Source organism: Clytia hemisphaerica, unplaced genomic scaffold, assembly GCF_902728285.1.
Source record: "Clytia hemisphaerica strain Z4C2 unplaced genomic scaffold, Clytia hemisphaerica genome assembly, whole genome shotgun sequence".
Lineage (NCBI taxonomy): Eukaryota > Metazoa > Cnidaria > Hydrozoa > Leptothecata > Clytiidae > Clytia > Clytia hemisphaerica.
The window spans coordinates 231235-258993 of NW_027103358.1; the positions used below are offsets into that span (position 1 = coordinate 231235).

Here is a 27759-nt window from a genome sequence, read left to right on the forward strand (position 1 = left end):
ATTTTACAATAACGATATTTTTTTAAGTATTGAAAAGTACATATTATGAAATATGCAAATATACTTAAATATCTGCTGAGTCAGTAAATAATTACACTAAATTTTTCCGCTCGGTCATGTTTAGAAGTCAGTTGCAAAAGTCGTTGAGTTTGATGGATGTTTTTTTTTTTTACAGCGGACCCAGGTTACTGTTGTCGAATTTTTTCCTAAGGATATCATCTGCTTGTAAGAACGACTGGATCTGGTCAAAATTACTTCCTAAAGTACCCGCCATCAAACTTAAATTGTTCGTTTTGGGTGATGGAAGTTTAGCACCGAAATGTCTTGGAGAAAGTTTTTGTTTGTTATTGATGCTTTGTCTTCGGCGAGCAGCGTTGAGATCGATGACGACAGATGATGGTTGCTTGGGAACGTCGTCTCCCACAGACTCAATGGAAGTTACCGCACCGTAAGCTTTATCCTCTAGATTCTCTGGTAGCCCTGTTAGCGGGTTGACATGCTCCACATTCGGTTGTGATTGGCGAATGAATGTCTTCACAGGGCGAGATTGTAGATTGCGTAATTTGTATTCGTTTAATAAGCTCAAAATTGTGTTTTGTGCTCTGGGTATTCCTGTGTTTTTACGTGCGTTCTCTTGGCGCGCAACCATTGGCCTTGGACGCTCTATAATATTGTTTGATTTGAATGAATTCTCGTTTATAATGCGTTGAGGTGTCAAGTTGAAAACATGTGAAGTGCTTTGAATTTGTTGACGTGATAAGGTGTTCGGGTTGAAAGCGCGTTCGGGTGTTTTATGTATGTTGCTTGATCCGCCATTTTGAAAGAATTCTTCATTGACATTGTTCATAAAGAAGTTACGGTCGTTGTACGGGTCGTTGATACCACGCCGCACGGTCTCTTCTAGATCGCTCAATGGATCGGCGTACTTAATAGCCTGTTGGTGATCTTGCACTTCAATCACATATTTCTTGTGGTTCTTATTATGAAAGTGGTTGTGTGATTTGGGTCGACCTGAGCAGAAATTAGAAAATTAAAATAACTTTGTTCCAGCTTATAACAGGCCTTATGACGCTCAAATTAACTGTCAGTAAAAATGGGGGGGGGTCACTTAGGCAAAATTGGATACGAGGACGAGTCGCTGGTCAGGGTCTATTTTAAGGCTATGAAAATATCAGACAGGGTCCAATATTTACTAATTATCAAGATGTATATCGGACAGGGTTGACTTTTGGTTATTTTGGACATTTATTAAGCCTATTCTCTACCATTTGCAAACGAGAAAATTCTCCATCTTACATTGTTCAGTGTATATAACGAAAAATTCCGGCAAAAAGACAATAAATAAAACAATAGATAGAATTATGATTTTGTATGTTGAGTACCTTGAACTCGACATGTCACCAAAAACAATAAAATACCCAGCCCCTTCATCGTGCGAGCCTCAGTTCCAAAAAGTTTTTATTGCTCCGACATATCTACAAAATTTACAGAAACTTGAACGCGAGTGTTTATTTTATGATTTTTTTTTTTTTGATTTTTTGTTTCAATTGTTTTTATTATGCTCAATGTGCGTAAACAAATTGTCTAGTAGCAAAATATTATTTCAAAAGAAATATTTCAACCTCTATCTTTATTTCTTCCATATAGCTTAGCTTATTTCAAACTTCGCGAGGTGTATATTGTAACATCTACCGTTGTCTCAAAAGTTTGTGGGCAGGACCCAATTATTTTATTTCAAAAAGTTTACACCCGTTGGAAAGGTATTCTCGAGGAAAATCATCTAAAAGATTGCGTGGTTTAAATCCTAGACTAGTAAACTAGTCGGTTATTACTAATAATAAAACTGTCAGTCAAATAATGTAAACACTAATTAAATATTCAGCGCGCGTGAGAGAAAAGGAAAATACCCGACTAGAAGCTTCTTCCAACGCCTTTTTTTCTTCACCTAAAATCGTAAGGAGAGACATACAGATTTCTGTATGTCTGACCCGTGCGGGATTGCATTTATTTTTCTTTCTGTTTATTGCATTTTTGGAAATGCTCATTTATTTATATGTTCCTATGTTTAGTGTTACTATGAAATATCATTTAGTCAAAAAAGTTGGATGGATTCTCAAAAACCTAAAAAAGGTTGTAAAATTAAACAATTTTGAGGGAAGAAGCTTCTAGTCGTTGAAATTCAGAAAAGACACGCAACCTCACCTCTTCGATTCTTTTTATTTGGAGCTTGAATCTTTTGTATACAGTATGGGTCTGTTTTCAACGACTAGTTTACTAGTCTATTTAAATCCCTATCCATCATTAAAATTAACTACAAATCTTTACATCATGTTTACACGGTTTTTATTAGAATAATCTAGTTTATAAGAATAGTTAGACTGGAATTTGGGAAAAAGTAAAAACAACTTTCAAAGAAATTTGCTTGAAATTATAAGAAACTCTGATATTTAAATTCCTTTTTGCAGTAATCCTTTTGCTTCCAATTTTTGAATTAGAGCAGATTTGTTTACTTAAGGATCAACTTGTTATGACCCGAGGCCCAGGGGGGGGGGTGCACAGACCTTGACGGCCGACGGAGAGGTGCCGCTGGAGTTTGAAAAATGAACCCTGTCGGATATGTGGCCAAAACAAATAGTAGTAGACAAAAAATCGAAAAAGTTTCTAAAAAAACTCGACCCTGCCAGATAAACATCTTGAAAATTAGTAAATTTAAGAGCCTGTCAGATATCTTCACAGCCCAAAAAAGGGACCCTGGCCAGCTGCACGTCCCCCGTACCCAATTTTGTCTAAGCCCCCCGGGACTCAAGGTAATTCTGTATGTCGGATAGATATTTTGTTTTGTTCTTACATAGAAGATATTTGCGAGTAGATTGTTATTTTTTTTCAAATGTAAAATTCTCAAAAGATGAAAAACGAAGAAGAAAATTCGAACATTACAAGCCGAGTCTTCCGCAGTTTCTTTCTAAAAATGAAGAAGGTAAGAAATTCTTCAAAAGACCCCGCGTTTTTGACGTCGTTCTTTCATATAAAGGAAATTGGAGAACCAATTTGCTAAATTGTCTGCTGGTCGGTTTGATAGAGGAAATCCAAAAAAAATTCTCAAATTACAAATTCGACTTTCTAATTCAAAACTTAAAATCGTTGTTTTACCACACACTAAAAAGTCAAGAGATTCTTTTTACTGAATTGATTATAAAGGTTGTCAAATCAAAATCGATGAAAAGGTGTGATTCCGAAGAATACAGTTCAAAATGGTTGGTTGGAAGCTAAGTAATTATCAAAATTTAGAACAAACTGTTTAAAAAGTTCATATCACTATTAAAGTAAACATTTTTCAACTGGGAAGGAAAAATCGCTTGATCACAGAAAAGGATAAGGAAGACCCATGTGGGGAACTTAATTTCTTATAATATAAAAAAATCTTATCGCCAAATTGATTAGCCTCTTTTAACCTTTTTTTGAGTCCATATTGGTTTTTGATGATTTTGATAACAGACATTCTTTGATTCTTTCGAAGAATAAAGAGTTATGAAGAAAGTGAAAAATAAAGGAGGTTTGTATTGGAAAGAATTGAGATTTTGGCCTTAAGGTTTTAGCAGATGAAAATGGGAAGGAACCGGTATTTGAAGATAATATTGGAGGATTCCCACTGAAAGAAATGTGAATTTGTCGAGTTTTTTTTTTTTTTTTGAACCGTTAAAGCGAAATATGAAACACTGACGCCACTTAGTATTTCTATCTTGCGGAAAGTCGTACCAACAAATCTTCGTTCTTCTGGGAAGTTTAAAAACACGTCTTATTATAGTTCATGTTAAAATGAAGAGTGTGTATGTGAATGTAAATTTTCTCAGAAATGTTTTTAACCATGTGAATTTGTCTTGAGAAAAATCTATCTAGGAAGGATTTAAGTAAGGATTACCGTCGGAAAAAGTTTAAATAAAGAAAAAGTTTTCTTGACAGTTCTTCTTGAAACGTTTCAAAAAAGTTAGTAAGCAAGAAGAAGGACCATGTAGTGTTTGTACAGGCTGTAAGTTTTGTTTGTTCAACAGTTTATCTCTTGATAGTGTAAGATGAGCTTTTCATGGGGAGGAGTCTGTTGAGTTAGAAGAAGAAGAAGAAAAGAAGACCGAAGATTTCTTCTGATGATCATTTTGCAAGAAACGAAGAAGAAACATTAGAAATGAGAGAGAAATGAATGGTATAGCTTTCTACTGTTCTAGTGGTTTACAATTGCAATGCGCTGATCCTTGATAGTAAATCAGCTCACACATACAACGAAATGATGTCCACCTGTCTGTCGTCCATAACGTAACGTTAGTTGAACGTTGAAACAATGCGTTGTGTGCCATTTTGCTTATCGCAGAGGCAAAAAATGAATTTAGAAATTTTTGTAAGGGAGATCTTCTTGGAAGATTTGGGAATAAATATAAATACAAATGGGAAACTCACTCTCGCGATATAGATCAGAATAGAATGTTATGTTTGCTAAAGTATAGAATTCTTACTGCGTGATAAAATCTTATTTCTTTAGATCTAACCGAGCCATGAAACTCGGTGTATGCAATATCATCAGTCTTTACTCTGAATCTTTTTTCTTAGATCTATAGTTTTGTGAAATAAATAACAGTGACACTGGAGAAGGGAGAAATCTCATTTGCGATTCCGAAGCACATCGATTACCGTTTAATCACTCGTACGAATTCAATTTTTGTACCAGCTCGAATCCAGTCCCTTAGGCCGCTGTTTTATGATTCTGACCGGCACTCACGAAAGGTGTTTCATTGTATCATCCAACGTCTATAATAAGTAAAATCAAAAAGTGGTGTAAGTGACTCTGGGTACGCGAGATTGAGATATTTCAGACATAATATACAAAATTGCACTGACAATCACATCCATGAACACTTCCAGCAAACCAACCCAATGAATATTTCTTATATGGACATTATCAGCGTCTCATTATGTGTTTGTATAATCGTTTTACATTCAGTATGTTTGACCATTCTTGTCCGAAGTTACAACCATAAGCATCAAACACGATGTTTTCTGATCAACATTTCATTATTCGATGTTCTTCTCTGTGTTTGCCATATCTCTTACTTCATAATCGATCACTTGGTACCAGACCCCAGAGTCTATACCTGGATACGAGCTTTAGTCAGCGGTATCGCATTTCCTCAATATGGGTCATACATACTTATAACTGTAAATCGTTTCTTGGAAGTGTATCGTCATATGAAATATCATTTATCACTGTTGCACCGATATCGAAAATCTTTCTGCTTGTTGCCATGGTTATTTTGGTTGCTATGGATACCAACTATAGTGTTACTTCATGAAAAACTCGAATGTACGTTAGAAGAGATTGTATTGTTTTCGAACACCATTTTAGATTTTATTGGTCACTCGATTGTGGTCTTGATATTCGTCATCGTTTATACGTATCTCTATTTCAAGTTTCGTCAAGCACTCAGTGAACGAGGTAAAAAGAATTTCCTTAAAGGACACGCCTTTCTACCGTTCCTGATCGTATTATGTTTTCTGTTGTTCGAAACGTTACCGTTGCTGTATTATATAATTTTCCAAATACGTTCCATGAAGATCGTTTTCCTCTTGAACCGTTTCAATGGGCTGAGTAACGCAATATTTTACATCGCTTTGAAACCAGCCATTCGAGAAAGGTTTAAAATTTGTAAAATGAAAATTGCACGAAGTGAAACGTACACAATGACTTCAAAACTGTGAACGATTCTTGGTAAAAAAGCTGAAGTTATTTGAAAATATTACATTGTAAGAAAAAGATTGGAGAAACTCCTAGAAGTCTGAGGTGAAAAGTCAATCAATTACACGAATCTTACACGACATTTGACAAAATTCGACTTCAAAAACCTTCGTGAGAATCAGTGGAAACTCTATCAGTGGTAACGAAAATATTAATTTGAGATTTCTGCATATTTCTCGATGATGGTCGAAAAATTTAATAATATGTTCTGCTATGATAAAGATAATATATGTACAAAACTGAAGAAAAAAAATTATATCAAAATATCAAAATAAAAAGTTTGCTGTAACGAAATGCAACAGTTTTAAAATTTCGAAGGAACGTGCGTATTTCGTATTTCGCAAATTCAGAAAATACCGGCTGATGGCCAACCATCGTTTGGCGCAAGGAAGAAAATTTGCACAATTTGAGATGTCTAGATTGCTGTAAAACTCATTTAAATCGAGGATAATCTTAAAATTAATCTCAGCAATGTAAGATTTTTCGTATACCGTAACTTGGTGTAATGCCGACATAACATACCTTGTCATAGCAACTATCTGGTCTTTAAAATGTTTATGGATAAAACCTTCTGAATAAGCTGAAATAAATCACTGTAACTACTTTACAGACCAGATGTATAGCGGGATTAGACAATGTATGTCGACATTACACGAAACAACGGTAACAACTTTAGAAGAATTATTGGAGAAGCAAATCCACTCGTTGGCCCCGGTTGTCGGTTTGGTAATATGCTAAATATGCTTTAGAAAGGTAGAAACTTTCGAAAATGATAAATATCTCTGTCAGTTAAAAAACAAAGCATTTAATTATTACCTAATTAAATCACTAACTAGGCGAGGGTTTAGCACGCACAGCTATCGTGCAATCGTCCGATCGCGGTGATTCATTGCGATACAAGTTCGAAAGTCCACCAAAAAGTAAAATTTCATTTAATCCTAAAGAAGCGGTGAAAAGTTTCCGAGTGATGGGGGCTGGTGCCAAGTATTGGCATGGTAACCAACGACATTTAGAGTTTGTGAATAATGAGGAACAGTCTAAAGTATACATTTGTAAATGGTTGTCGTATAAGCTGATCATGTCTTCCGGTTTGCGTCGTCCGCATGAACACGTCACCGCGTTCGCTGAAAACAAGAGTGAAGATGTGATTGTAATTTATCTTGACCTTTTTCAAATTCTCAGAAAAAAAGGCGGACTATAGTCATAATTCTTTTTTTTAAGTAATCCTTATAAGAAAAGACCTAGGAGGAGCTTTCGGGAGTATGAAAAAAAAGATCATTATTACTAGCACATGCCTTATTCCAAACTGGTCAATATTAATAATCATAATCATATATTATACTGCACTTACCATCTGGTTTGAATTCCGAAACTTTATAATTTTGGATCGGGCATGCGCAATGCGGACATTTCTTTTCCTCGCTGAAAACTATAATATCTTGATGGACAAGCACACTTGCGTGGCACCATAGTTCTGGTGGTTCGTAGATGGCTCCTTCGATCTTGATTTGAATCCAGTTCCACGTTTGAACGTCCAACACCCAGGCATCAGCGAACAACTAAATAAATAAAAAAGTAAATCATTATTTCAAATGTATCGTGTCCGAAAAATTTAGCGGCTAAATGATTTGGTGATGATAGATCTGTTTGTTAACCCTATTTGGTCAAATGCAAGACACAAGTAATATTTAGTCTTTTGAGTATTCGGCACTTTGTAATCCACGTCATCCCTTGCATAAATTCAGCAAATACTAGAGTTTTTTGCTTGAAATTTCAACCATCTAAGCTTGTGCGCAAAGTTTCAGTTTGGTCACGTCCGTGGTTAGTATTTTAAAGACCGGTCCGTCGTTTACCTAAATGCTCACTTTCAGCATAACCCCTCATCTGATTTCACTGAAATTTTGACTGCATGCTTGCATTATCATTACCGAGGACTTGTCAACATTTCAAGTCTATAGAATTTCCCAATCCATACCGGGTGTCCCACAAATAAGTTACCCTCTTTGATTTGATATTGTAGGCAGTAGAAAATAGATTTTTCAAAGATTATTTCGGAATCATTCAGAGGAAAGCCTAACTTAAAATTTAGTGTATCCTTTTTAATTTTACTACATTAGCTCAAAAGTTATGTTCAAAAACCTGAAATATAAATTAAAAAAAATGGCAGAAAAAGGCGAAAAACGAGAGTATTAAATTGATTGTAATAAATAGAGGCACAAAACGATTTTATGCATCAGGAAATGTATTTCCATTATGTAAAAAGCACTTATTTACAATATCATGCATTCTTGTAAATACATTCCATCATCTGTGAATCGAGATAAGCTGCAACAGTTAAAACGAAGCATTTTTCTGAAAACTTTCACCTTCTCCACCTTTCTCAACGATTATGCACACAGAGAAAAACTTTTGGAAACTCTTGGGGAGATGTTGAAAATTTTGTGGGGTTTGAAGCATTCTGCATCTTGTTTATGCCCAAGGGAAAAACAGAAGTAACAAGCTACATGCGGAATGGACCTACCTGAAGATTGATGTAATAAGACAATTGAAAAATAAGAACAATAGTATGAAAATGCAGAATAATACGAGAGCAACTCGAGAAATTTATGGAATTCGGCGATTCTCGGCTGTTCTGGCGATTTTTAGAAAGTTCCTGTACCAAAATCAGTTTCATTGAAAATTAAACCATGCTTAATCGTGGAAATTCTTATATTATAAATGATGTTTTTGTTTGAAAAAAAAACAAAGACATGAAACGAAAAACCCAATGAAAATCTGCAAAAAAGGGAAATTTCAGGCTTTTTTGGCCGGAAAAAACATTTTCTCAAAAATCGAACTCGGTCATGTTTTGAGCATTGCGAATACGCATCATTCTGCAAAAAATCAGAGAAAAAAGCATGAAAATTCGAGAAAATGACAAAAAATCGGTTTTTCCAGCATATTTCCGGGATTTTCGGCCGGAATAAAATGTTTTTCGAAAATCGGGCTCCGTCACATTTTAGGTATTGTCATTTTGCATCAGTGTGCAAAATTTCATAAAAAAATATAAAGTACAGCTCGAGAAATTTAAGAAATACTGTCTTTCCGGCGAAAATAGGTTGTTCCGGCAATTTTTGAATAGTTCCGGCTTCAAAAATCAATTCTATTGAAAATTGAAACATGCTTGATGGTGGGCATTGCTATTGATAATTTTTTTGAATGAAAAAACAACCAATTATAAGGAAAAAGTCCAATGAAAATCCAGAAAAACGGCGATTTCCGGCATATTTCCGGCCGAAAATTTTTTTCTCAAAAAATCGGACTCTGCCATGTTTTGGGCATTGTTAATACGCATCTTTGAGCAAAAAATTAGAAAAAACTAATGATAAAATCTCGAGAAAGTGCCAAAAACTAGTTTTTCCGGTATATTTCCGGCATTTTCGGCCGGAAAATTTTTTTTCTCCGAAAATCGGGCTCCGTCACATTTACGAACGGACATGGGTTAATTTAAAGGACCTCCACCGGGGTACCCGGAAGTAGGTCCAAAAAAAGACAATAGAGATAAAGAAAACAAAAAGAGTGTTACAAGGAGCAGGACATTCTATTAAAGTTTTGGTAAACGAGGAGTCGTTTTTCTCATAAATTGATATCCTTGTTTTTAGTCTTTTTGACATTTTTTAAAATTGACATTTTAGGTTTTTGAACATAACTTTTGAACCAATGAAGTAAAATTAAAAAGTAATACACCAAATTTTAAGTTAGGCTTTCCTCTGAATGATTCTAAAACGATCTTTGAAAAATCTTTCTGCTACTGCCTACAATATCAAATCAAAGAGGGTAACTTATTTGTGGGACACCCGGTAGATCAATTTACCTAGGGCGGATTTAGGCAAAAAGGCAATTTTGAACTGGTCTGTAAAATACGCACGATACCAGCAGGTGGCAAAAAATCGATCCTGTATATTTACACGTCGCGTGAAGTTGCCTCACAAAATTTGAGCAAAAACAAGTTAAATGAAAATTTAATTTTTATAGAAAATGATGACGTCATCAGTGATACCAAATTTTTAACAAAGATACCAATTCGTATTTGGCGCACACTCGCAAGATTTTAAGTCAATTGGATAAATATTTCAAAAGCTATCAAAAATGTTCGTTCTTTTTTTTTTTTTGGGGGGGGTGGTTCCTAAATCCCCGTGAACATGAAATTTTGATTAACCTCGATTTTCGTTTATGTGCCCCTACATAATTTTCTCATAATTGAAATCTGAAAAGACATATACCTGAGTATATACCCGTTATAATCGGCCATCAAAATAACCATCAAAATTAAGTCATACTAGAGAGGTGCAATCAGTAATATTTTTGTGTAAAAATACAACAACAAACAAAGACTAAAACCGGTATTTTTGATCGGAAAGAAAATTCCTTGAAATCCAGACTCAGCCACATTTTATACATTGCTGATAACCGTCTTGGTGTAAAAATCAGAATACATTAATGAGCCAATCTGGAGAAAAGCTGGTAAGGGACGAGCGGTAGTGGCGAATGAAGAGATTGGTGTAAAAGGGGCGATGATTTTAAGACGACGCGATCTTTCTGATGAGGGGAATCAATTAAAGTCTTGTGATTTTAATTACGATACTTCTACGAAAATTAATTAATTTCTAATTTTTAAACATTTTTCGCTTACAAAAATGTCAATCTTAAGGGCTCTGAACATAGTCGAAAAATTGATTTAAGTATTTGAACATAAAAGTTATGTTTTAGATTCTTTAGCATTTTTGACAAAGAATTGCCTTTATAAATTGCTTTTTAATCAAATCTCTTAAGAGTAATTAAGAGTTTAATTGCAAAAATGACGTTATGAACTTTAAAAAGACGTTAATAATATGTTGCATCACCTTCTACTATAAAAAGTGCTAAGTTTTAATGGTTGATTAACCTTTTTGTTTCGAAGTTTTTTCAAACTGTCCGCAAAGAATTGAACTGTTTTAAATTTTTCGGAAAGATTTTCTACATTTATGCATCAAAAGTTATAGCCTGGGAATCCAAGCGTTAAACTTTGTTCACAGTCTAGTTTTATGATATTTTTGCTGCTTGTTTAACGCTTGGCGCAGGTAACTCGCCATCAGGGAGATTTTTCCCTGCAATGCAGGTTCGGCCTGATTTGCCAGCTTTCGGCGTATTACTTAGCAGTACTTTCGCGCACATTTTAATACTTTCAATGCGTGCGCATAATTTATGGAAAAAGCTGACTATGTAGAAAAAAGGAAAACAAATGAAAATGAAAATATAGATTTATTTAGAAACAAAATGGCTGTTCACTGGAAGTCTAAATACATGTGGCTGATGTTTTGATGTGGTTTTTAGTAGTTTTAAAAGTCTTTAGTTACTCTAATAGAGCTTGTGAAAGAGTTTTTATGGTAAGTTGATTATGTGTGTGTTGCCTGGGTTTCCAAAGTTCAGAAAGTCTGTCAACAAGGGTTCACACACAGACTGTTTATAACATTCTGTGTCAGATTAATCTACCTGCACCAAGCTCTATAATTTTAGAACTTTGTGAGGTGAGGTATTTTTTGTTTTTTTCTAAGATTACGAGCTTGGATATCCAGGCTACAAAAGTTATGGCTGTTTTTCTATGAAAAATTGGGATGGAAAATTGGTCAAAAAGCACTATTTTCAAGATTTTGAAGCAAAATAAGCTTTTAGAAAAATTTTCCGATAAAATAGTTTTAGTTCGATAAAAGATACACCATCTACCGCAAGAAATTTTTCAAAATGTTTTTTCTTCACCAAAACTAAGCTCTTCAAAGTTGAAATACTCTTCTTCGCGAAAGTCTTCATTTTCTTCTTCATCAATTTTTTTCAATGCAATTTTTGAACTTTTAGATTCAGGAATAGTTTGTCTATCAGAAAATGTATACAATGCCATAGTTTTGTTGGTTAGATCAGTCAGAAAACACATTTTAAACACCACAATTATGAAAAATTCACTATGGTCAGAGCCCTTAACTTTGTATTCGGGCGGGTTAAAAAACAAACAGTGCGTCATTGGTCACCGTGCTTCTCAAACTCATTCACATCTCATGTTTTTTAAGCAAAGACTATTTCAGGGATACGCACAGTGTAGGTGCTCCTAGGTGTATACCTACTGGTGGATCAGGCGTTTTCGTTTGAGATTTGGTTCTTAATGGATGAGGATCTTAAAATTTTATTTTCTACTTGGTAATCACTCACTGGATCTGTAGTACAAGCGTGTCATCGATTGAAAACATTCAAGTATTTCAAAGTTTCCTTACAAAATCAATTTAGTTTTATAAATCCCAAGTTTTATAAATCCCAAGTTTTATAAATCCCAAGTTTTATAAATCCCAAGTTTTTAGTTTTAGTGTTAGATTTTCAGATTTCAAAGTACAATTGATTGCAGGTTTACTTTAACGGTATTAGTTATAGTCAGTGCTTACGAAGGTTTGAACTTTAACAGCAATTCCCTCTTAATAAATATTGAGAACGACCTTTTGGGAATACATGTTGAATGTATGAATACCATTCGAATTAATAATGTTATTTGAAAACGAGGCCCACAAAGATTTCATATAATTCGAGAGGAAAATATAAGGACGAGATTTTTTTCGACCATTTATTCGATTTTACTTTATAAATTCCGATTCAATGTTTCACAAAAGGGGAGGGGCGAACTTAATAAGTATAATCTTTATAGTGTCTGTAAGCTTGGCCCTTTTGAAGGATATAAAAGGGTGTGAAGACGAATTATTGTAGCGCCACTTACCACACGACAGAGCTTACACTTTCAAAGGATTATAGTTTTTCGTGGGTTTATGTATTATGCGTGAAATTGAGTTTGATTTATTTCAAATAGATTTTTTTATAAGCATACGGGAAAATCGGGTCGAGGCTCGATTTCCTTAGCAAAATCTCATTTTCAGCTTTAATTTATGCTTATTCATATGCTTAGACCTCGATTTGTTGATTTTCTTTGGGTTTATTTAAATCTTGAATTTTTAAGTCGGAACATTGATTTGGCTCAAAGAATTACAGTTTTTTTTTTGTAATTTGGCGCCGCAGACGAAAATCTTTGTTCTAAGAAAGCTAAAACAGTTTTAAAAGTAACCTTTAGAAATGCTGCACAATTTTGTTTGCATTTCAGAGGTATGCTTAGCATTATGTTTATTTTTTAAGACAAACAGATATCTTTGAAACTCATAAAGTACTTTCAATATCATGAAAAAGACCCAGTGCCCAAGCGGTAACAAATCTTATCATATTGAACGAACAGCAAGTGTAAGAATTCATCCATCACCATTGGAAGAACGTAAGAGCCGATATTTCACATGTTTTATAGCCAAACAATCTAGGATAAGCTTTGACGAACTAGCAGATACTTTTAACGAACAACCCAAGATCGTATATAGAAGAAACAAAAACCTTCGTGACCTAATAGGTCAAACAACAATAAAAAACAATAAAGTATTTAGAAAATCCCACACACTGAGAGAAGGCAAATGTCGCCCATGTCTCACAAATTCCAGAAACCTTTGCTGTCGTCAAGTAACCACAACCTCCACGTTCGTGTCACAACAAACAAAACGCCAGTTCAAAATATTCCACAATGTCAACTGTAAAAGCAAATACGTCATCTACCTACTAGAATGTCAAATCTGCAAGATCCAATACGTCGGTAAAACTGAAACACCCTTCAACGTCCGTTTAAACAACCACAGAAGCAATGCACTTCATCCGAAAGAAGACACCATCCCAGCGTGCAAACACTTCAACAAGGAAGGACATAATTTCAATTGAGATGCTAAATTTACGATCATTGAACAGCTAAGAAATATCGAAGGAAATGAAAGCCAGCTGAAAAACACCATTCTATCACGAGAGAACTTTTGGATCAACAAACTAAAAACCTTAAAACCCAAGGGTTTAAACCAAGAACTCAATTTGATAGCACCTTAAGTCTGTGTTTACACGTCCATTTTTTCCAGATCACTTACAGACGGATCATAAATATACGTCACAAAAAAGCGTTTATTTGACGTCAAAAATTTTTTTTGTTAAAAAAAACTGAATTTTTTTAGCTAGAAATATACCTTGAAAACGGCCCTGGCCGAAACATGTTGGCAATTTCTAGCATCTAATGGTATTTTTGTCTCGATCCTCCGTCCGATATAGGATAAGCTTTCAATTGTTTCCATTGCCAGCATGTTTAGCTTGCTATGGATTGAACAGAATATTGAAAGAGGCGAGAAGGCGAACCAGGTACTTGATTCATGGCGCGGACGCCTTTGGCAACTCGACCATCCCTTAAATAACGATAAGATGCCTGTACCTAGTTTCATGTTATTATTCATCTTATTAAACCTGAAGTTAGTGTGTAAGATCATGAGAATATCCAACACATGCATGATCCATCAAGTTCTTATAATTTTATATGGATTTTTCGCCACTGCTTGGGCGCTCTGAGAGTCATAGCTAAAAGAATTACAGCTAAGACAAAAGAGATATATTACACAAAAGGGCAAATGGACGAGTTTTTTATCATTGCTATTACCTTTCAAAATATTTTCTGACGGCTTATAGAGCAAGTTAGGATGACAAGTGTTAGATGTCAACTAGTGATGCGTTTGCCAAAAAACTGTTCATCGTCGCCTCCTGGATTGAGTGAGGAAATAGGAGATTACAGTATTGTTATTTATAAAGTAGGATCGGCCGTAAACGAGGGTAACCTTCAACACGCTTTTGCGAAACTTGAATAAATCTGAAGAAGCAGAACACAGAAATGGCTGTTACAATAATCATATTACTGTAAAAATAGTCCTGATTTAGCACGTTGAAGTAACCCTGATTTACAGCATTTGCAGTTTGAATTAAAGTTAATTTGGCTATAGTAATGCAAATTGTTCAATTATGCCTGAGAATCTGACGTTCAGTCTATTTTAATCGAAAAAAGTCACCCAACCTGTCCAGATCTCACCTTCAGTTTTTTCTTATCCGGCAGAAGCACAATTATTGCATGGCTATAACCTAAATAGTTTGTAATCGGCAACCTTAAGCACTTTCACTTTTATTTTCGAATCTCTGAATCGAAGATTGAAATTGTCATTTTCTTTTTAGATTAGAAATTCATAAATCATGCAAAAAATTCTAATAACATTACAAAACTAATAAAAATGACGTGATTAGATTGTATGAAACAGACCATGCTTTAATTTTAATGGTATTCAAATTTTAAAACGAGCGATTTGTTTGACCAAATTTTCATGATTGTCGCGCCTACCATTTTGCTGTTGCTCTTTGACAATGTGATATTTTCTCATAACGGCGCGCCTTCGACTCCGTGATTGGTACATGCGCACAACCATGCAAATAATGAGAATGAGGGCGCAGGTGGGCGGTATAAAGTTCACTAAAAAATGTTTTAGGGTCGATTGTCGGTAACGTTGTGCTTTTGAAACATAGTCCGGTTTCTTTGTTGTAGTTATATATTTGTGGATGTCTTTTAAACTAAACTCGAACTTAGACGATCGCAAATTATTCCAGCCCAATATTCGAGGCTTGATGGTGATAGAGTATAAAGTATCTCGCGTTAAGTTTGTGAATATTGCGAAAGTGTTACGAGTCTCGCGTAGTTGCAATTCATATGGTCCCTGGCACTGGATGAGGTATTTGACTTTCCTGGTTAATTCTTTTGACGTTTCCCATTGAATATGTAAGGATGAAGAGGATGTTTGTTTTATATAAAGATTTTGAGGTGATGGGTTACAGCAGGGTGATGAAGAGTTCATGTTGTGCTCTGGTAGTCGAATGTACCCTGGATAGCATATACAGCGCGTTCTGTTAACATTACTCTGACTATTGTTTCCGCATTTACGGTATAGTTCATTATTGGACACACCTGTACCTCGATAAAATGAGTTTGTATATAATATACATTTTCCGTGGTATAAAATCGTTCCTTTTCGGCAATTGATGTCTACCAAGAGAGCATGCGCGAAGGTGGCCGTTATGATTGCCCAAAAGAAAAGTTTGTCCGTCGTCTGTCGCATTTTTTAATTGGTGATTTTGATCAAAATATTTCCACTCATCTAAGAATCCACCATCAAGTTTTGTATTCGAATTCTTGGTGAAACAGATAAATATTGAATGGAAATTTCTCTTAAAAGCTTATGACTGACTGAATATCTTATTCTCCACAAAAATATCTTCGGAAAGTCTCCACTATTCAGACATAAACATTAAACGTTTTTATTCAAAAAAACTTTGTCTTTACAATTCAACTTATTTTTCATCGAACTTTCACAGTTAGCTTATTTTTCTCTCCTTCATTCGCTTGTAAAATGAATTGGATGAGACTTCTCTACTTGGATACTCAAATGAAAAGTGGAGCTAACTAACTGTTAAACCTCAAAATGTCTGAGCCAATTTGTGAACTATTCTTTCTCCTTTGTCTATATCATAGAATTCAAGTGACCTGAAATATCATCACTTTCGTGGAATTTTTATAAGAACAACTCAACTGTCAAATAAAGTTAATGTAAATTTGAATTAATAAGACAGCGACAAATACTCTACTGTTAGCGCTGGAGTGAATAAGGTCAAAAAGCATAATTCCATTATTACATACATTGCATTACTCTTTTAAAACTCCAAGAAAAAGCGCGACCACAGCAAATGATCATCCCTAACAACATTGATAGAAAGAGAGTATAGAGAATACAGAACACATCCCAAATACCAGATAAATAAAAGACCACCACAAAAATTCATTATTTTTGGCAGCAGTATAGAGAGTCCATCAAATCCTCACTTTTCCACATTCCAAACAACCAAACGTGGTATTAATGTAAAATAAACCGAATTGTTAGAATACCCAGTGTTGCGCAAAGCATAAAAAATCAGCAGTAAAAATAGAATCTCCTCCATAATTCAAGAAAATCAACAAAAATCACATCAGCAGTAATAATTCTTATCTGGTCTGTACACAAGTATAATATGAAGCATTTTAAGACGTACACCAGCCTTTAAAACAACTTGAACAGCGAGGTGAAGAAAAAAACACAATGAAAAGGTGCTTTTTACCAATAACATCACAGCACGCCCTTCAAGTAACAATCAATATAGAGTCCCAATCTAATTATATAGTTCAATGTGAGAAGGTATGACTTTAATTACTAATATTTTGAACTGTAATAAAAAGCTTCGCTATACATCACTCACCTTGAATGAGACAGATCTGTCAACGGCTATTATTGATAAAAAATCAGTCTGGCAGATAGATTTAAAAGGACAATAATTGTTCAGTCAAACACCGAAAGTCGATCAACCCTAATATTAACGCAATAAATTACCTATTTCGAATGCTGATGAAATGAGATATTGACAGATGTCAATGTAGCCTCTGAAATTGGATTATTACTTAACATTTATGTGATCATATCCACGAATTACTCTGCATTGAATCCGGGGGAGGGGTGAAAAAATCAGTCCCTCGTAGGGTACTTTTTTGGGGGGGAATACGAAAAAAAAGGTGGAAACTATTGAGAAAATTTCGAACTTTCAGTCCCATTCAGGGTCTGTTAGGGTCACTTTTTTCGCAAATTTTCGCAAATTTTTCTAAAAGACGAGTCCTCCATTCTTCGAACCTCAGCGGCACACCCCCGTCGGTCGGCAAGGGTAGTACCCCCCCCCCGGCAATTGAAAAATTGATTTTTGAGATTTTAAATTTTGATCGAAACTCACAGAAAAAGAAAATAACAAAAAGGTAAATTCCCTCTATCACTGTTTCGTGAACCAACTTAAACCTTCCATTGTGAATTCACATGGTTGTATACTTGGTATGATCAAATGATACTTAAAAAAAAATTCAAACAAAAACCAATAAATGTTCCTCTGTTTTCCAAATTCAACCATCAAGTCTTTTGACACCTTGAACAAGAGAAGTACAGAAATATATTTCCCCGAGTTGATCATAACTCAGATAATAATAATCGCTAATTAAACTTTTGAGAATGTATACGTTTCCAAAAGCTGTCAAACATTCCATCTTGATCATCGTTAGCACGTCACTGTTTCAGACATTCAAATCTAGATAGACATGATAAAAACAGATCCTCCTTCGAGCTATACATACATCTAAATATCACATGGAAACTCGAAATTCAATTGGTATATTTATCGAATAACCTTCGACATCCCAACCAGTTTCACGATGCCGCATCGAAAACATAACAAAATACTTTTAGAGATCAAATGATGATTTAGTTTAGTATCAAAGGACTGATTCTTGAAAACTTTGAAATGCCGACATCTAATTACCATACAGGAGCCGCCTGAATGAAACAGAAAAGCCGCAAGCAAAAAATCAGAATGAAAAGGAGATGAGACTGACGGAATAATTACATATATCAAGAATTTTGATATTCTCGATAAATAGAGTGTGGATGGTTTTGATAATCAAATTTGAAACGTCAATCACCGTTTAAAACATCATATTATTTACTTATAACCTAGCTTTTTAGCATATATGGTGAATAGGTAGGATTATATTTAGACTGAACGACTTTTCTACAAGTTCAAATGTCTGTTCTACACTGTATGTATTATAGTTATTATAGTTATAGAAAAACTGATTTACAATAATATGCCCAATAACTCCTATATCTAAATATTATTAAGTCTTTTTAAGCTAACTCCACCTTAGCTCTCTCTTCCCAAGTATCAAATTGTCATCAAATGCAAGAATCTTTTTAAATTGCAGGGCCATTTTGCACGAAAACCAAAAAATTAGTGTATTTTCCTTACTTCTGATCAAATGCGTCACTACACAATTAAAGCAAATTACCCATAAATTAGTGTAAGTTATTATTACGATATGTAGGCAGGCACGCTCAATAATTTAGATTCCTATCAAATGATTAAATTGACCAAAGGAGATATTCCGGCTAACTAACGTAACTTTAGGATGTTTTGTTTTTACCAAAAGCTCTGACTTTATTCGTGTAGGACAGCTTGCTTCAGATCAAACCCTTGACAATCCTGACGAACAAATTTGAGATATTCAATGTTGAAGCCTCGCTTTACTTTAAATAAGAAAAGGTACAAAATTCAAAATCGTTGACTTTAAAAAGTAGCAAAATATTGGAAGGTTGGTTTTCTCAAGTCAGAACAAACATGTAGCCCATAGTGACAAACTTACTCGCCTGGCTTTGCTCTAAATTGAAAAAAATATATTTTGACATAGTTTAACAACTTTTAACAACTTTATCAAACTTTGAACTGAACTTTGTCAAACTTTGATCTAGACCAAAGCCTAGACATGTCTCAATATATAAGAATTCTTTGTCGACACTAAATAAAGCGGATTGAAAGATTTACGTAAATTTATGATTATGTAACGGAAATCTTTCAAAAGAAAATTTCACAACTTTTTAAAAACTAATTGCTACGACTTCTTTACTAGAACTAGAAATCTTCAAAAGTGAATGAAGAACTGTGAAGAACGAACTCTGCAGCAAAACAGTGGTGCAAAAAGGAAAAATATTATCTTTGAAAAATATCAAAATTCAAAGAAATAGATAACAGCCTGTCGCACGCGTACTGTTCATCAAAAGCTAGTAGTACCCTTTTAAAAGGTCAAAATGGGAGAAAATATAAGATAAAGGGGAAAGAGGGGACGATTTTGAAAGTTTAAAGCCGTCTAATCGATCCACAAAAGCAGTTGAGTGAATATCGATTTCCTCGATGATGAACAGTGATGGAGGGAAAGAAAGAATTCTAATTAGATTACAAAAAGTATTTTGAAGGGGTTAAACGTCTCCCAACAAAAGGGAACAAATTTAAAACAGCGGAGAAAGTTTCTCTCTGTAACAAACCAAGCAAGCCAACTGTGTGTTGTTTGTCCACAAATAACTCCAGTACCAAATAAAGTATAATTTTTTTACCCCTCTTTTCAAAATGACAAACAGTTTAAATGTCAAAATATGCTCTACAAAATATGGTGTACGATTTTAAAATGTAGAAAAAATATATTCATTTATTATTTCCAAAGCAAAAGAAACTTTATGAAGGTATAAATTTTTCACGAGAAAGAAAAGGAATATATATAAAAGTTTCGAGATGACAATAAGATAGTCCGCACTGATAATTTGTAGCTTGATAAATAGGCTTCAACAATAATAGGGGAAGTCTTTGTACAGTGATGATAACACCTATCGTATCCAACTGACTATATTTAGATATTTCAGAAGCCTTGTGCAACTGATAACAAGGAGATCTGCTACTGATCAATATGCCATTTCTCATTTATCAACATTTATAACAAAAACATTTATCAAGATAATTCTTCCATACTTCTAACAGAAAAGTCAAAGAGTAAAAGCATAAAAAAGATAAGACAAAAAGATTGAAATTTTCTTCATCTTTGCGTGATGGTTCGCTCATGAAGATGACAAAGACAGTCGTTTCAATATTGTTAACAAGAAGTTTGAATTAGGGTAATTCATAGGATGTTTCATTCACCTTACACTTTACCCCAGATACTGCGATTGGATTGATTGAAACAAAGTTTCCAATTTAATGTGAACTACAAACAAAGCCCGTCTCTAGGTGTAGCTAACTGTGGCTTCTTTCATTAAGTAATAAATTGTGCCTAGATTTAGGTAATTTTAGGAGAAAATTGATACTTGTGATTGCAAAGTTAAACTTCAATTAGCACTAAATGATTTCAAAATATATCCATAATTAGCGGGATAATGTGAGGTTTAGTACCGACCGGCATAGTTTTATTTATTTATTTCAACCGAAAAAAAAATCAAAACAACGAAAAATCAATATTTCTGATAACGTCATCGAAAATTTATGAAATTTTTTTTATTTCAATCGAAATAGTTTATTAATAGTTAATACGATTTTTCGTGAAAAATTGAAGTCATTTTAGTGAGTACTTCTTGAGATATTCAATTTTTAATTTTTATGACGTCATCGTTATGACGTCAAAAACCATGTTTTTGGTAATAGCTTTTTTTGGGTACAAACCAAAAAATAATTCCAACAAAGCGATTTCGTTAATGTACATCAGAATACGCTTCTTTTGATGTATCAATGAGTACCCTTAAACTAGTGCTATTGATGGGCTGCATTGCATCATGGCAAAGTTGGACGTATCGTAACTCACTCGGAGGTAACACCCCGCCCACGGGGCGTTTTTTATATCTACTTGCCGTGTGTTGGTCTGTTTCAGTTAGCGAGATTCTGTATCTCAGTTTGTCTCAGTTTTCTGGGATAAAATCCTAGAAAACAAAAGCGTAGGAGTTCTCTTTTGAAAATTGAAAGATGCCATAGCATTGATGCGTCAAATGTAACGTCACTTTAGTTGAGCTAGATTGAATGCTAAAAAGACAGAAACATTCAGAGATTTGCGTAAAAATATATGAGACACGGAATGTTGCCTAACCGTAACAAACTCGTGAACTTCGCGTTATCTTTTCAGTCAGCGAAGAAGAGTTTGGCTACAGCCGGCAAGATCATTGGGTAAGCTTTATTTAGGCGTGGTGAAGCGAAATTGTATATTTCTATATTTGCCGTGGTCGCAAAATAATGAATCATTCGCCTTATAAATTTGGGTCAGGTGGAGACCTCTTCATATATCAGTGGGAGATCTTGAAATATATGATTGTTTTATAAATTGTGAAATCAAATGCTTTCTTTAGATGCGCTGTATTTTTTAGCAAAATCTGTTAAACCCTGGCAGAATCATATTTGATATTCTTTTCGAGCAAAAAGCCTTTATGGTTTTACCTTAAACCAAACTTTCGCTGTCTAGAATGAAATTCATCCTTCTTATACTTAAATACACTTTGAGAAAGAAGATTGCAAGGAATGGCCTAAAATAATTACAATTGATAGCCTCCCTTCCGTGTCCATCCCTAAAACCTGATCTCTATAAGCCACAAAAAAGTTGTTCAAGCGTTTTACGAGCGGACCATCTTATCTTAAAATAGGAATTTTAAGATGTAGTGTTTTTGTGAAAATTTGATCTATTGTGCACGATTTTAAGGTCAGAAGTCCAAAATTGGCCGAATCCCCCTAATTCGCACTAGAAGCAAAAATTCAAAAAATAGTATTTTTAGGCCTTTTCTAGACTGTAAATATTATGTCAATGTCTTTTTAAGGCGAATTTTGTTAGTCCATAACTTTTAGTTTATAAACTCACATGTCTGAAACGAAATTCTTCAATGCGGTCTTTAAGCAAAATGAATTTTCAGATTTCGTGAAAAATACACCCGAAATTCGAAAATAATGCTACAACTTGCTTTACAAACACGCATTGAAGTGCTTTTATGAATCAATTGAAAGTGTCTGGCTCTTTATGCTTCACCCATTTGAACCAATCATTATTTTGGCTGACATGGGTGTGGTTGAAAAGACCTTGGTAGAAAAATTTATTGACGATTTCATAGACAGAACTATTTCAAAAATTCAAAAAAAGTATTCAAACATTAAGTAAAATTGACCTTATGAATATATTTCTAGATTCGAAAATTTGTTTTTAATCAAAATGTTTGTTCAACAGTTACGCTATTCAGAGCAATAAAACATTAATTGGAGTCAATGTTGAACTGAAATCACACCGTTGGTTAACTTTTGTATTTGATACCATACTTATTGCTCCGGCCTAGGAGCTTTAAATTCTCTCTCGTCCGACGACGACGCTCAAGACATTTTTTGTTTGTTTATCTAATCCGATAATCTATTCCGATTTAATAAAAACGGATTACCTGATTCAAATAATACTGTGATTTGATTGGCCGAAAGTATTTAAGAAAAAGATGGCTGCCGAAAGTGGACTAGTTGACTGTGTAGCAAATACTGGCAAATCTCAGTGAAAAATTGATCATTTTCATCATTATTCATGATGTTTTGGACATGATTTATGAGAAGTTTGATGCATACTGGCTCTCTAACAATGTGGAAAGACTTTGGAGAAATTTTGGCCATGAATCGTCAGCTGATCGAGTGCTTAAAAAATCTTGCATATGGCTAGCTAACCATAAAATTCTGTTGGTAACTTGACAATGAAACTTTCAAACACACATCCATTGGAATTTAAAAGAGAATACTAAAATTACTACATTACAGTGAAAATTTGAAAAAGATCTGAGTAGTTTTTGTGGTGTTATGTTTATGGCTGAAAATGATCCTGTTTTGTATTCATCATTATTATTGTTGACTGGCGACCGTTCCTTTTGATTCTTCAAACCCGACACATATTTTTTACAAACATATCACTATGAGAATTCAATAAAGGATACTATTTTTACAAACATATCGCTATGAGAATTCAGTAAAGGATACGAAACACACAATTCCTTTTTAAATTTGAACAAGATTGGAGAAATTTTCACAGTGTTATGGCTGAAAATGATCGTTTTTGCACTTTGTCGTAATTTCATTGCGGCTGGCGACCGTTCCTTTTGATTTTTCAAACCCGACACAAATTTCTTACAAACATATCACTATGAGAATTCAGTAAAGTATACTAAAACACAATTCCTGTGTAAATTTGAACAAGATCGGAGAAATTTTCACAGTGGTATAACTGAAAATTATTTTTTGGACTTTGTCGTAATTTCATTGCGGCTGGCGACAGTTCCTTTTGATTTTTCAAACCCGACACAGATTTTTTACAAACATATCGCTATGAGAATTCAGTAAAGGATACGAAAACACAATTCCTTTTTAAATTTGAACAGGATTGGAGAAATTGTCACAGTGTTATGGCTGAAATGATCGTTTTTGGACTTTGTCGTAATTTCATCGCGGCTTGCGACCGTTCCTTTTGATTTTTCAAACCCGACACAGATTTTTTACAAACATATCACTATGAGAATTCAGTAAAGTATACTAAAACACAATTCCTGCGTAAATTTGAACAAGATCGGAGAAATTTTCACAGTGTTATAACTAAAAATTATTTTTTGGACTTTGTCATACTTTAATCGTAGAAATTTTAGCGAGACTTATTTTAGCGTATAAAGTTAAATTTTAGCGATCTGGCGATTTGGTGTGTTTTAGTGAGATTTATTTTAGCGAAAATAGGGAGAACTCGCTAAAACGCTAAAATTAGTCTCGCTAAAATTTCTACGAATAAAGTAATTTCATTGGCTGGGGTGACCATTCCTTTTGAAGATTTTTCAAACAGGAAACAGGTTTTTTCCAAATATACCACTATTTATAACATACACACTATTGTACCATTTTATTTGGTTTATCCTACTCTTCCAAGTATTATCCCAACAGAAAAAATAATGCTTAGCTCAAAGCCGTGGCCTCTAATTTAGGCTATTTTTCTCCCCAAAATTTTAACCGGACCAATCAAATCAACGGCGCATCATGGCTTCGCTATTGGTAAGTTTAGAAAAAAATTAAACTTGGAAATATTCACTTCTAAATGTTCATCTCCTTTAGCTCCAATTTTGAACTTTTTAGTCGAGGATGAGTGGGCGGGGGTGGGGTTGGTTCTTTAGGCAAGAAAGTGCATGTGTAATCACTTAGAAGAGCTAAACTTCCAGCTGGCCTATTTATTTGTTAAGTTTATTTCTCATACTCGCTCTGCAATAGAATATTACTCAACAAGCTCATCTTTCACATCTTTTAATCTCTTAAGCCGGAGCTTCCAGCGCAGCTGGTTTATATTATATTCCAATAAGAAGAATGATGTGTTATAAGTAAAACTTTAAATTAAAAATACTTTATAATATTTTCGTCATTATTATTGTAATTTTTAAAATTAATGTAATTTTAACTTCTTCTGTTACAATCCTTCTCGAAATATATATATTGAGATTTTAGTGTATTTTGAGCTTTTAAATCCTGAGATCCTTAGATTCTAAGTCTTTAGTCTAATGTTGAAACTCAGAGTTAAAACTCTACTTTCTAATTGTAGTTTAAAGCGCTTAAAAATCATTAGTGGTGCTTAAAATATCGCAGGGAAATCCCTATTATATTTGTCTCGAATATTTTGTGCAAGATTGTATTATTTTAACTAGTCATTATAGAAAAATTATATGTTACACACGTACACAATCAACTTAATTTTTGAAGCCATGAAAACTTCTTAATGAGTTTGTACACGAAAAAAGCTGATCTCCAAAATTACATGAAGACTAGAAAAACAATCAGGAATGCGAGGCAATTAGGAGTTGATTGTCAAGTTTGGCATACTTCATTTTAAGTATTTTTGTGCAACAGCAGCACTTTTCAAGAATTTTTAATAGTCGGACGTGCGCAACGCACTGGGCTCAACTTCAGTGGCTTCAAATTATTCATTGCTGAATATGATTGCCCAATTGTAGACCCTCAGATATTCGCTCAATGAACAACAAGTGTGCCAAATTTCAGCCAAATCCGACCATTTTCCAAAGTTTTAGCCTCACTTTGGCGAAAAACTCGTCCCCAGGCCCCAAAAATCAAAATTTTTGAAAAATGAAAAAAAAAAAACCCAGATATTCGCCCAAGGAACAAGTGTGCCAGATTTCAGCCAAATTCGACAAAGTCTCCAGGCTGCCCCAAAGTTTTGGGACACACACACAGACCACAGACAGCTCAACTGAAGTTGAAAACTACATATAGTGCTCCTGTGAGCTCTCAAAGTGTCTTTGTTATGTTTCTATACCTTCTACACTTTTGGTATTTATAATATGTCCAGTAAGCGTTTGAACCCATTTTGTCCTCAATTCATGTGCTCTAATACCGTAGTTTTCAGATCAAAGATTTCATCTATTGTCATTAACATTTAAGATGAAAGTTAGATGAAAGATATACACTTTCGATATATCAAGCAGAGTCCAAAAATTAAATCATAGAGGGTAGGATTAGAGGCTTGTCTCCTTCTCATATAATTTTGGTCATTTGCCTGTGTTCGTTGTTTCAAAGATACTTAGGAAAATAAAAAATTAGCAGTACCATCAGTGTGACCAAGAAAATTTAATAAAAGAGTGCGTTGCTCAATATCTTTGTTTACCATATTTCAGAACGAGTCAATATTTTGTAACTGAATCAAAACCTTTCTACCTGATAATGGAACAAATTTCCTCTGGAATTAATTTCGTGGTTCAGACCACAAAAACAGCAAACTTTAGTGGAATTTAATTTCGCGGTTCAAACCACAAAAACAGCAAATTTTCGTGAAGTTTAATTTCACGGTTGAGACATTTTCGCGTTTTCCCAGAAAATTGAATTCGACGAAAATTTGTTCCGTTAAAATTTCTTCCCCTAAGGTAAACAAAAAACAAACCTCATTGGGACCACCACATCCACCGAGCACAATCATTGCCTTCTCGTTTAATGTAAACTGAAAATGAATCAAAAAGCATGGTTGCATTAATGTTTGTAGCCTCCCCAATCCCCGTCCCAGACGATTAAGAAACCTTGGTTTGAAATAACCCCTTTAATTAATCTAAGATAAATTTTTGTTCAAGGTAATGAGAGTTTTGGCAAAAAAACTTTTATGATTTGATTTTTATTTCAAAAATATGGAACATTATACACAGCAAGAGTCACCACATATTTTGTTCGAGATATAGAGTTTTTCAAAAAAGAGAAAAGTCTCTACCTTTGTATTGTGTATGACTTTAAACATATTTACCTGTGAGTGACCGAAACGTTCTCTTGGCTTCGTTCCTCGAATATATTGATGTCTCCAAGTAAGAGTGTTTATATCAAACACCCAAATGTCGTTCAGTCTGAAAGAAATATTTATTATTCGAAATACAGGAAATATAGTTTGGCCATGACCCCAGAATTGTGTGGAAGCAGAGTACTGCGGTTTGACGCACTAAAGATTAATTGTGCATGTCCAAACTTTTAGTAAGTTAAAACATGGTTAAACCCTCAAAATAATTAAATCTTATTGGGTGTCATGCATCACATGACTTTCTTTGGCAAAAAAAAAAGATAAATTTCTATCTTAGGGGAGAGGACCCTGCTAAATTTCATCATACTGTATCAGACAAGGAATTCTTTGCGAAAAAAACTTTCGATACGTACCGATCACTACGTTGTGAGCCACCAAATATGATCATTTTATCACCAACAATGGATGCACTATGACCAGCTCTTGCAGGGGGTGGACTTGCTATCTTGAGGCGTTCCCAACGTAAGTCGTTCAAATGGAAAATTTGTGTATCTTCGAAGAATCTAGCATCAACACGGATTCGATTATCAAGAGGTGGTTGACACCAACCTCCATACATTATTAAGAGCCCTTTATCATTTATATGTGGTGGTGGTGGAATAGGCGACGGTAGTTTTGAAGTACTATACCCAACTAACGTGCAGCATTCTCTAGGTGCGGGAAGCAAGCCGTTTGCCTGAACTCGCTCCCATGTGTGACTTGACAAGTCTAGTCTGTAAATATCATTATATGTTGAACCTGAAGCAAATTCTGAATTTGAACCACTGAAAATGTATAAATATTGTCTCATTATAACAGCTGCATGCGAGAACCGAGGTGATGGTACATTCTTATTTTGCCTTTTCACTTTGGTTCTAACAGCGCCTTTTCGGTGTGTCCCTGGGACAAGAGTATCTGTGATATCATAAGATCTTAGCTTATGGATTTGCCACATGATATTTGAAGTTCTAATGGCCTCATGAAATACACGGTCGTTATGACGTTCAATGGAGGATATCAAGCGATTCCAGCGTCTGTTGACAAGTTTAGCAGTCTTTGTATCAGTATACGGTGAAAGATATGATAATACTTTAAGAATAAGTTCTTCAGGAAGATGGTTGAAAAAATCCCACTCCAGTTCTTCATTGTCTTCTTCCATTATGATTTAGTATTTTTGTAAAGTTTTTGCTTGTAAACAATAATTTAACAATAACTGTAAATAAAAAAGATAGAAAGAATAGAAATTTTCTATGAGAAAGAATTAGAAATTATTAATAGTGTCAATTTAGTGTCCGAGAAT

General features: G+C 34.4%; 2 protein-coding genes across 2 annotated transcripts; both read right to left on the reverse strand.

Moving 5' to 3' along the window:
- Positions 1–102: 102 nt before the first annotated feature.
- Positions 103–1468, reverse strand: LOC136821214 (uncharacterized). Its single transcript, XM_067077451.1, has 2 exons — positions 1383–1468; positions 103–1011 (listed from the first exon to the last, which is right to left on the reverse strand). The coding sequence occupies exons 1-2, from the start codon at positions 1429–1431 to the stop codon at positions 170–172; spliced, it is 891 nt and encodes a 296-aa protein (XP_066933552.1). The 5' UTR covers positions 1432–1468; the 3' UTR covers positions 103–169.
- A 4465-nt stretch (positions 1469–5933) lies between these two features.
- LOC136821225 (F-box only protein 42-like) lies at positions 5934–27686 on the reverse strand. Its single transcript, XM_067077459.1, has 5 exons — positions 26834–27686; positions 26433–26529; positions 26082–26138; positions 7134–7341; positions 5934–6906 (listed from the first exon to the last, which is right to left on the reverse strand). Exons 1-5 carry the CDS (start codon positions 27616–27618, stop codon positions 6611–6613), a joined length of 1443 nt encoding a protein of 480 aa, XP_066933560.1. The 5' UTR covers positions 27619–27686; the 3' UTR covers positions 5934–6610.
- Positions 27687–27759: the final 73 nt, after the last annotated feature.